The sequence below is a fragment of the Telopea speciosissima genome, chromosome 8 (assembly GCF_018873765.1).
Source record: "Telopea speciosissima isolate NSW1024214 ecotype Mountain lineage chromosome 8, Tspe_v1, whole genome shotgun sequence".
NCBI lineage: Eukaryota > Viridiplantae > Streptophyta > Magnoliopsida > Proteales > Proteaceae > Telopea > Telopea speciosissima.
Window position 1 is genome coordinate 13,467,522 of NC_057923.1, and position 12,365 is coordinate 13,479,886.

The 12,365-nt window shown below is 39.9% G+C and overlaps 1 protein-coding gene across 1 annotated transcript; it reads right to left on the minus strand.

Moving 5' to 3' along the window:
• Positions 1-4,186: 4,186 nt before the first annotated feature.
• On the minus strand, positions 4,187-5,710 carry LOC122672043 (cyanidin 3-O-galactoside 2''-O-xylosyltransferase FGGT1-like). Its single transcript, XM_043869551.1, has one exon. The coding sequence runs from the start codon at positions 5,708-5,710 to the stop codon at positions 4,187-4,189; it is 1,524 nt and encodes a 507-aa protein (XP_043725486.1).
• Positions 5,711-12,365: the final 6,655 nt, after the last annotated feature.

A 12,365-nucleotide genomic window follows, 5' to 3' on the forward strand; every position in this document is an offset into this window, starting at 1 on the left:
ATCTTATGGGATGGTTTGAGTATCATTGCCCATAGCTCCCTGGAGTACACCGCCGTCGATTCTACACAAGTTTAACTAGACCGGTTAGACCGGGCTTTAAACCGAGGTTTGGGGCACGGATTTAACACGGCCAGTTCCCCCAGTGCCTGTAATAAGGAGGGTGCAATGACCACCTTACCCCTACCCGAACATTCTGCCTGGGTGAGGTCCACCCCTCTTATTACAGACACTGGGGAACTGTGCCAGGCAAAGAATTGGAAGAGATAATTTTCTGAGACTGCGGCAATTGAAAAATTAGAAATGGGCCTACTGGATTTAAGAATCATCCACTCTACCATTCTTTGGGAGTGACTAAGTACATAGATTGACTGGTAGTTCCGATCTGAACTCTTATGCCTTATAATGGTTGGGACTCGAAATTCACAGCTCAAAACTTCACCTGGATATCTACCTAGGGGGCGGAGGCATCATCTCACGGTGCCCTTTGAGAGGGTGTAGGACACACCTCCAAGTAGAGATCTTTTCCAAATGAATATTAAAGTTTAATTGAAAATTATAACATAAGAAGAGTACCATCTCCAAGTTCTGAGTTGTGAATTCCGAGTTCCAACCAGTCAACCTATTTACTTATGTCACTCCCAAAGAATGGTAGAGTGACTAAGAATGGTAGAGCGACGTAGCCTTAGTCACTCTCAAAGAATGGTAGAGTGGATGATTCTTAAATCAAGTAGGCCCATTTCTAATTTTTCAATTGGTGTAGTCTCTTTAATTTGGTGGTCTTCAGGTACTGTGTCACCCTCACATTGTGCTTTTATTATCTTCTGACAATTTCGTTATAAGTTATAAAATCATTTGTAACCTTTTGGGATTGGTGTGTGGTTTGTGTGATTACACTTTCATTAAAAAAAAAAAAAAAAGAGAGGACAACCACTCTTGAAGCGCTGCCAATTATCAATGATGTGTTTCATCTAGTGCCATATTTTGAAGAATGTTCTTTCATCAACACTCGGAGAGAAAGCAATGTCATTGTGGATGCTCTGGTGCGGAGGGCCCTATCTTTTATGTTTAGGATGGATTAGCCCAACTCCACTCCTTAGATTCAGTCTTCTTGTAATGTGCTTCACACATATTAATGAATAGTTTTTTTTTCATTTTTTGATAATTACATATTAATGAATAGTTGCTTTCTTTCCAAAAAAAAAAAAAAGGACGGCCACCATCATCTACGTGGAGGTGTTTCCTACGGACCTTTATCCCCTCAAATATGTCTGATTCAGACAACTTTTTTTCAATCTATCCGATCGACTTGGCCAGGATTTTGATTCACAGGGTCCACGTTGATACAAGTAGTCATCAAGAACACAGAGGGTTCTTCTCTGCTAATTGTCTCATATTGTATTGCATTATTGGTCAAAGACCAACAAAACAAAGTGGTCTTCTTCCTGTTCCATATGGGAATATTTGCAATTTATCTAAGTACCCCGACTTGTTAATTTTCAATGTGATCTAATATGTGAAATTATTAAAAGTTCAAACCAAAATAAACTACATCAATTGTTTAACCTTATCCTAGAGAGAAACACTAATTAAAGAGACTTGGTATTACTGTTTGCTTGCCTAAGGTTTAAAGAACTTTGGAGATTTTGTGGTCCTCTAGAGATTCCAATAGGATTAAAATCAATATTGACATTAGGGGTGTCAAATGATCGGTTCGGTTCGATTTTGGTCAGGCTGAATCGATTTCAGACATGGAGTGAGTGAGACCAAAACCATACCGTTAAAATTTTTTCGGTTTTCGGCCTGGTGTGGTTTCGATTTATTTCAATTTTTCAATATCGGATTAATACTAGTTTAGATCGATTTGTTTTCAGGTTTGAACCACAATGAAATCTTACATTCATAATTTGTAGTGAGGAAAGATTCGATAAAAACACTTTAATTCACCTTCACCAAGTAAACAATCTTGAATAAGATATGAATAAATTGTAGAGGACAAATGGAAGATAACTAATATTTAAATCAATGGATAAATAGAGTTTGTAACAAAATCAATGTTACAAATCATATAATTATTTATCATTAATTGTAAGGAGAAGATAATTAATATTGAAATCACAAAATGAACCCTACTATCAAATCATTTATTTGACAATCCAACTAATTTTGTATAGTGAATAAGGAGATCAATGGAAGAAGCATTATTACAAATCAATTTCTCTATTCATAACCTCATACTCAATGATTTGTAACAATTCACCTTACAACCAAAAATGGAGTTGACAAAGATAGTGATGTATAGACATGTACGGGGTACGTATTTGATTAAATTTTAGTTTAAAAATTAACATATGGCCATTCCAAATCACTCCCTTGATATTTAACCATGGGAATTTCAAGATCATGTCTCCATGTGGTTAAAAACAGGTACGTGTAGTACTGCTTAGAAACCTCTCCAAGCAGGTTGGCTTTGAAAAATATTGTTGAACGACTAATATTGGGAATAAATATATATAAGAACAAGAATCACTACGATTCCAATGTGTAGATTCTTGCACACACCTTCTCACATTCCACATGTGGATCCAGCATGCCTAACTTGACCGAGTATCGGTTAGTCGTTGGAGCCATCTAGTATGTTACTCTCACTAGCCCGGACGTCTCTTTTGTTGTCAATCGAGCTTGTCAATTTTTGCATGCTCCCACTATTGACCACTGGGGATTCTTTGCTACCTCAAGAGCACTCGCACACATGGCTTGTTACTTGAGCACTCTCCATCTCGGTCTCTCCTAGGGTTGTAAATGGATCAGATTCGGTTCGGATAGTGCTATATCCACATCCACATCCGATTAGCTATCGGACCGATTCAAATAGTGCTAAACGGATGCAGACATGGATACGGATAAGATATTTTATCCATTTACATGTAAATATAGCTTTTCGGATAGTCAGAGCCTATCCGTATCAACATCCATTTAGCTTTCAGACGGATTCGGATAGTGCTAAGCGGATACAGACACGGATACGGAAACGAATTTCGGCTATTCATTTACACCCGTAGTCTCTCCAAGCTTTTTTTTATTCGGACTGGATTGGTAATAGCCTAGACCGCAAATCTACAAGTGGTTTCACGGTGTTCCTTGGTCCCAATCTCATCTCTTGGACTTCTCGCAAGCAACGCATTATTGCACGCTCCTCCACCAAACTAATTTGGTTGGAATCCTTGTTCCGGGAGTTAAGATTCCCTCTGACCGGCCCACCCCTACTTTGGTATGACAACATTGGAGCAACTTATCTTTTTGTGAACCCTCTGTTCCCACGCACACATCAAGCATGTGGAAATTGATTTCCAGTTTATTCATGATCGTGTAGCTAAGAAGCAATAATTATAGGTACAATTTATCTCCACCAAAGATCAATTAGGTAGTAGACACTTTCACCAAGGCCCTAGGGACTGTCCGTTTTTCAGCCAGTTTTTTGCTCGATAAGTTGAAGATTCAAGTGCCTGAATTGAATCTCCACATTGAGGAGGTGTATTGAGGGTAAAGTTTTCTCTCTCTCTTGAATCCCACATGCGATATGGATTCCCTCAAAGAATGATAGCTCGATCGGCTTGAGGATCTTTTTAGAACTCCACACGTGATACGAAATCTTACGGGCAAGGAGTACGTGGAAATTCGATTGTAATCTATATGACTTCTATGTATCTTCTTTATTCACTTTCCTTGTATATATAAGTCCTTCAAAGTTCTTTATTCACTTTACTTCTATGGATCTCATCGATCTCTTGTAATCTATATTTGTATTTTATACTCTTCCTTGAAGAGTGAAGAATGGATGGAACAAAATATTCTAACTCTAATGTTAGAGTACCATTAGGCAATCAACAAAAGAAGTTAAACAACTCACTTCATTTACTATATTATAGCTAGTGAGCACAAAATGCACAATGACTATGATCCATCCATTTGATTAACTGGATTTATTTCCAACAAAAACGATATTGATACATAGATAGATAGATGACACGTACAGATCGAAATAGAGTTAAGACAGAAAATTATCGTCTCCAATTATATGTCTCTCTATTTTCTCCATTACATCTAATAAAATGGGGAGTAGACCCCACTCGGGCTCGGGCAGAAGGTAGGGTGATCATTTCCACCCCCTATTAGATGTTATGCTGCTTTAATTCTTCTTAACTTCCTTATTAATTACCACCAAATCCCTCATCTTCTGCAACAGTTGGTCCACGTAACTGGACTTCATCTCCTTGTTCAAGAGAAGCTCCTTCAACCGGCAATGGTTAGCCCTCACGTCTTTCCCAACTGACCCTTCTTTATCCACCATCACAGACCTCACCGCCTTGCTTACACTCTCCCTTGTGAACCAACCGTCTTCCTCTCTCCTTTCCACCTCCACCCCAACCTTAAGATCTCTACTCATCAACCTCGCATTCAAAAACTGATCTCCCTTCTGTGGCAACAACACCAACTGACACTCGTTCGCCACCGCCTCCACCACTGATCCGAAACCCGCATGGCATAGGTACCCTCCCACCCCCTTATGCTCCAATATCAACTCTTGCTGAACCCATCCGCTATGTATCAACCCTCTCTCTTTTACCCTCTCTTCCAACCCCTCCGGCAAAGCTTCCTCTTGCGTCAAACCCTTCGGGTACTTAAGAACCGCCATGAACGGCACCCCTGAATCCTCCAACCCAAGAAGCAACTCCCTTAACTCCTCCTTGCTCAGAATACCATCGCTGCCAAATGAGCAATACAACACCGAACCAACCGGAAACCGGTCGAGCCATTTGACCCAACGCTCATCTAACGTGTCGGTTTGTGGTTCGTTCAAACTTGGACCGGCCATCACTACTGGCTTCTTGTATTGTTCTGATATGTAATCACAGTATTTGCTCTCCATCTCTCCGCAGGTTTTCAGAACGATCATGTCTGCTTCCTTCATGGCCATGACTACTCGTTGATGGAGTGATGGTATTCCCTCCTCCGGTGCCACGAAAGCGAAAAGAAGCTGTTGGGCTTCGTGGGCTCGAAGGGTTACTCCGGTGGGTGGGAACCCGGGTGGTGGTCGGGTGAGGTCTTGGTGGGTAGAGCATGCGGGGACAAGATGGTAGGCGATGGCGGTGGCGCTTGTGACGCAGTAGAAAACAGCTTTTATTCCAAGGGCATGAGCCATGGAAGGGATGTAGTGGACGAACTCGTAGACGATAATGTCAGGTTTGAGTTGACTCAGAGCTGTTTCCACCTGGGCTTGTAAAGAATCGGTGGCAATTAGGAGCTGAGTCAGCTTGAAGATTGGCGAGTCAGGGTTCAAATTCTCCGAGTCAACATTACTGGTTGGGATCTGAGTCGGTGGTGGTACATCAAGGGGGACTAACCCAATTTGATCGGGAAACCGGAGCAAGGGTTGGATCTTGGGAATGTTATCACGAGTGGCCAAGAAGGAAACTTTGAAGCCATCATGGAAAGCTAAGTGATTAGAGAGTTGGATGAAGGGATTAACATGGCCAAAAGGAAGCCAAGGGAACATGGCTACATGGATAGCCTTGCGTTCTTCTGTAGCGTTGGATTTCAATATTGTGGCCATCGTGAATCGTGATGATCGAGGGTGGCTGGAAGCCGCAGTAGTGGCAAAGCAAGCACGCACAGGAGGAGCAATGGATGGGGAGAGTGTTGGGCTCTCCATCGCATGGCTGTGGTCATATATAGAGTGTTCGGGTAGGGGTGGAATGATCATTGCGCCCCCCTTGTTAGGGGTACTGAGAAACAATGACCATTCTAAGGAAGAGGGGCTTTTGCACATCTAATCTAATACCTACCAAGGGGTAGAGGCGTTATTTCTTGGTACCCTGTGAAAGAACGTATGAAACATCATCAAGTAGATAACGGTGGTCATCCTTTTTTTTTTGGAAAAGAAAGCAACTATTTATTAATATGTGTAAAGCACATGAACTCAATCAGAGTTACACGAATATTGAATCTAAGGAGTGGAGATGAGCCAATCCAGCCGACACATAAACGATAGGGTCCTCCGCGCCAAAGCATCCATAGTGACATTGCTTTCTCTAGGAGTGCGGATGAAAAAACATTGTTCAAAATATGGGACTAGAAGGAACACATCATTAATAACTTGCAGCACGTGGTCGTTTTTTTATTTTCTCATAAAAGTCAAAACCACACACCAATCCAGGTTACAAATGGTTTTATAACTTACAACCAAATTGTTGGACGATAGCAAAAGCACAATGTGTTGGGGACCCATTATTGTACTTGGAGACCAGCAAATTATAGAGACTACACCAATTATTGAAAAATTAGAAATGGGCCTACTTGATTTAAGAATCATCCACTCTACCATTCTTTGAGAGTGACTAATAAGTAAATAGGTTGACTGGTTGGAACTCGGAATACACAACTCAGAACTTGGAGATGGTAGTCTTCTTATGTTATAATTTTCAATTAAATTTTAATATTCATTTGGAAAAATATCTCTACTTGGTGGTGTGTTCTACACCCTCTCACAGGGCACTGTGAGATGAAGCCTCCGTCCCCTAGGTAGATATTCAGGTGTGCTCATTATTTCATCCATTGGCCCAGACGCTTGTGTAGAGACCATGTGACCAAGAAGAGATCTCTTACCCTAATCCTTTTCTTTTTTTTCATGTGTAAGATTCATGTAGAGAACAACATTACTAGAAAGGCTAGTTTGGAGAGGAATCTCTAGGTGGGCTTTGGTTCTATCATGTGGGCATGGTAGGCCAAATGCGGCTGTAATTTTGTGGATACGTTGACCCTCAAGGCCCCTTCTCACATCTTAGGTTAATTTCATCACAATCAGAGTTGGTCAAGTTGTAAAACAAAGTATTTTCTTGATTGGAAAATTAAGAATTATGAAGAGGGGTGCATGCCAAAAAATGGAGTTGACAAAGATAGTGATGCATGGACATATAAGGGTGTATTTGATTGAATTTGAGTCTAAAAATTAACACATGGTCATTCCAAATCACTCCCTTGATATTTAATGATGGGAATTTCGAGATCATGTCTCCATGTTGTAAAAACAGGTTTATTGCTTAGAAACCTCTCCAAGCGGGTTGGTTTTGAAAAATGTTGTTGAACTAATATTGGGAATAAATATAGGAAAATAATCACTACGATTCCAATGTGATGATTCTTGCACACGCCTTCTCACATCCCACCTGTTGATCCAAGACCCTCGTTTCTCATTAAATGCCTACTCTATTGAACGATTAATCACCTGCCCCTCTCATTGGTGATACTCCCCCATAAATTTAATTGGGAAAAGATTTTCATGCTGTCAGCTTGGGAAAGAATTCATTGTTGTTCTATTCCTTACAATTAATGATAAATAATTATATGATTTGTAACATTGATTTTGTTACAAACTCTATTTATCCATTGATTTAAATATTAGTTATCTTCCATTCATCCTCTTACAATTTATTCATATCTTATTCAAGGTTGTTTACTTGGTGAAGGTGAATTAAAGTGTTTTTATCGAATCTTTCCTCACTACAAATTATGAATGTAAGATTTTATTGTAGTTCAAACCCGAAAACAAACCGATCTAAACCAGTATTAATCCGATATTGAAAAACCGAAATAAATCGAAACCGCACCGAACTGAAAACCGCAGTTTTTTAACGGTATAGTTTTGGTGTCACTCATTCCATGACCGAAATCGATTCAACCCGACCAAAATCGAACCAAACCGACCATTTGACACCCCTAATGTCAATATTGATTTTAATCCTATTGGAATCTCTAGAGGACCACAAAATCTCCAAAGTTCTCTAAACCTTAGGCAAGCAAACAGTAATACCAAGTCTCTTTAATTAGTGTTTCTCTCTAGGATAAGGTTAAACAATTGATGTAGTTTATTTTGGTTTGAACTTTTAATAATTTCACATATTAGATGAAATACAAATTAGATCACATTGAAAAGTAACAAGTGCGGGGGGGGGGGGATCTATACTGGGGGTACTTAGATAAATTCCTAATATTCCCATATGGAAAAGGAAGAAGAGCACTTTGTTTTGTTGGTCTTTGACCAATAATGCAATACAATATGAGACAATTAGCAGAGAAGAACCCTCTTTGTTCTTGATGACTACTTGTATCAACGTGGACCTTGTGAATCAGAATCCTGACCAAGTTGATCGGATAGATTGAAAAAAAGTTGTCAATTAGACATACTTGAGGGGATAAAGGTCCGTGTAGGAAACACCTCCAAGTAGATGATGGTGGTCATCCTTTTTTTTGTTTTTTTTAATGGAAAAAAAGCAACTATTCATTAATATGTACTTATCAAAAAAAGACAAAAACTATTCATTAATATGTGTAAAGCACATTACAAGAAGACTGAATCTAAGGAGTGGAGTTGGGCTAATCCACCATCTTAAACATAAAGGATAAGGCCCTCCGCGCCAGAGCATCCACAATGACATTGCTTTCTCTCGGAGTGTACATGAAAGAACATTCTTCAAAATATGGTACGAGATCAAACACATCATTGATAATCGGCAGCACTTCAAGGGTGGTCGTCCTTTTTTTTTTGTTTTTTGATGAATCACAAAACACATACCAATCCCAAAAGGTTACAAATGGTTTTATAACTTATAACGAAATTGTCGGAAGATAATAAAAGCACAATATCGGGGTGACACATTATTGTACCGGGAGGCCAGCAAATGAAAGAGACTACACCAATTGAAAAATTAGATATGGGCCTACTTGATTTAAGAATCATCCGCTCTACCATTCTTTGAGAGTGACTAAGGCTACGTCACTCTAGCTGCCATTCTTTGAGAGTGGACTAATAAGTAAATAGGTTGACTGGTTGGAACTCAGAGTTCACAACTCAGACCTTGGAGATGGTACTCTTCTGATGTTATAATTTTCAATACAACTTTAATATTCATTTGGAAAAAGATCTCTATTTGGTGGTGTGTCCTACACCCTCTTAAAGGGCACCGTGAGATGATACCTCCGCCCCCTGGGTAGATATCCAGGTGCACTTAGTGGCTCATTCATTGACCTAGATGCTTGTGTAGAGACCATGCTATCAAGTAGAGATCTCTTGCCCTATTCTTTTTTTCCTTGTGTAAGACTCATATAGGGAGCAACGTTATAAGAAAGGCTAGTTTGGAGACAGATCTCTAGGTGGGCTTTGGTTCTATCATGTGGATATGGTAAGCCAGATGCGGCTGTAATTTTGTAGATACGTGGACCCTCAAGGCCCCTTCTCACATCTTAGGTTAATTTCATCACAATCAGAGTTGGCCAAGTTGTAAAACGAAGTATTTTCTTGATTGGAAAATTAAGGATTATGGAGAGGGTGCATGCCAAAAAATGGAGTTGACAAAGATAGTGATGCATGGACATACAAGGGGGTATTTGATTGAATTCGAGTCTAAAAATTAACACATGGTCATTCCAAATCACTCTCTTGATATTTAATAATGGGAATTTCGAGATCATGTCTCCATGTGGTAAAAACAGGTTTACTGCTTAGAAACCTCTCCAAGCGGGTTGGCTTTGAAAAATGTTGTTGAACTAATATTGGGAATAAATATAGGAAAATAATCACTACGATTCCAATGTGATGATTCTTGCACACGCCTTCTCACATCCCACCTGTTGATCCAAGACCCTCTCTTCTCATTAAATGCCTACTCTATTGGACGATTCATCATCTGCCCCTCTCATTGGTGATCCTCCCCCATAAATTTAATTGGGAAAAGATTCTCTTGTTGTCAGCTTGGGAAAAAATTCTCATGTAAGTAGAATAATGATTGTCGATTGGGGTGAGAAACATCTTAGTTGTTCATTGTTGTTCTGCTACATCACTCGCAATCCATCATCGTTGGAGACTCTCCTTCCGTTGTTGCGCCTCATGTAACTCAACATAGTCGCACTTCTAGTGACTTATCGGTTGCGGGATAGGTTACAGGAGGGGGCTCCCCTACAAGGCAACATGGGCTATGGGATAGGATAGCAAGAGAGTAGAGTGAAGCTTATATTTATAATGGGAACTAAAATGGTAGGGTTCCATGAAAGGAAAGATCCCTATGCTCAATTGTCTTTGGGGTTCGAGGTTTATTTTAACACGCGATCTTTTTTCTTGCCACGACATTACTTAGATTGCACTATAGGGGACGTCTACAATCATATGGAGAGTAGCTGGTGACATGACTTAGCCTCACTATTCTTTTCTGACAACTATAAATTTGATTGTTGAAGTAGAGATGTATAAGATTATTCATCAAAAATCACTACATGACATGAATGGGCTCTTATTGGGCGTGGAATGGGAGAATCTATATCCCCACAAGTAGGGTTGCAACCGGGCCGGGCTGGGTCGGCTTTTCGAAAAACCCAGCCAACCCTAGGTCCAGTTTGCTAAACCCAGGCCCAGCCTAGCCTGAGGTCGGGTTGAAATATCTCAACATCCCAGACCTATCAAAGTCAACTCAGCCCAACCCAGCATTGATTGGGCTGGACTGGCCCAGGTTGACTTTGGTATCCTTTATTTTTGTCATTTCAGGATGATATTATAATGTGTGTGTGGGTAGTTAGGCCAGGGCCGGTTGTACTCCAAGCCTTCAAATCTCAACCCTAACCTTGCTTGAAGACTTAAATGCCCAAACTAAGACCTATCAGGTTCAAGGTGGGGTTGGATGGGCTAGAGTAGGTTTAGGGCGGGCTTTGGTGGGCTTGGGCTTTCCGGGCCAAATTTGCACCCCTACCTGCAAGCCCGTCTTGATTCTTGATTGATTGATTCCATATTAAGGTCACAACTGTATAAGGTAAGGTAGGCAATGACCATGCCCTGCCCATAATAATTATTCACTAATAAATGGCCATAAAACAATCAAAATATCAAATAAAGATCCTTTGAATTGGACCTTCAGCATGAAATGGGCCTGCGTAAGGGTGGGCTGGCCCTATCTATTATATAAGAGATATTATAGGGTGGCATTTGGTTGAGTCGGGTCATGTTCGATGTGTCAAAGTTGCCTCAACGAAAGCCCAACTCTTTGATTAACCGAACTTGGTTATTTCAATCCATTATAACATGTCATAATAATATCATAGTAATTTTAGATCAATATATCATGTTGTATCACATTTTTTTAGGTATATTATCATAGAAATCAGAAAATGAAAATGATAATAAAAAGACTTAAATTTCAAGCCTAATGCATGGAAATACATTAATCAAAATTTCAATTAAGCTATACATATCATCAATGTTGAGCTATTATATTACCAATAATAAAAACTTATGGATCGAGTTTTCCTTAAGCCACAGTGAATGGGAATCATTCACCGCGGGGTTTTAGATGCGCACGAGAAGGCATCAAGAGGGTATTTTGGGGAACATATTAAAACCCTATTTGGGTTTGTAAATAAAATGGTGTGGTGAATTTTCACTGCCCAGTGAAAGAAAACTTTCTCCAAAATTTGATTGACAAGGAGGATGGGGTAGGAATGTTGTGAGACTGGGTCCCACAATGTAGTGAGTTGGGGACCAGATGTGAGATTTTTATTTTTCCCATGAAAAGTAACCAAAATCCTTTGTGTTTTGTGGGACGTTGGATAACATAATGTTGGGATTTACAAGTTTCATGTCAACAGACAAAGCATGTACTGTTGTTCCCTGAATTTTTGTAAGTTCACCATCTCAAGTTAAACAAACAAGGTTGGAGTGGGATTTTAAAATGCCACTTCAACACTTTTTCACTCCAATTCTCCCACTCCACCTAAGTCCTCGTCAAACAAACGGGGCCTAAGAGTTGTTTGTTTGACGGGGAGTCTGGGATGGAAATGTTGTAAGACTAGATCCGATTTTTGCTTTTCCCATGAACAATAACCAAAGTCCTACCAATTTGGCAGGACTTTGGATAAAATAGACATAGGATTTTCAAGTCACTTCACCAAACAAAATATTTAATGTTGTTCACCGAACTTTTGTAACTTCACCCATCTAAATTAATTAAACAAAATTAGGGTAGGATTTTAAAATGCCACATCAGCACTTTTCTGGCCCAGTTCTTCCACCACGTTAAATCCCCCCTCCCCCTCCCCCTCAAACAACATGTCACACACTCTCATCCCGAACAAAAACCCATTTATTTATTGTCAGGATGTGTTTTGTCGAATCTTCCTTAATGCAAACTTATAATTCCGGGTTGTGTTGGTGTCAGACTGTCAGGTGGAAATCAGGTTGGAAATTGCCACACTCCATGTAATCCTAACCACCACCACATATTGGATTCGACTTCATGGAATAAAAAACTCTTCAAAAGAAGGCAATG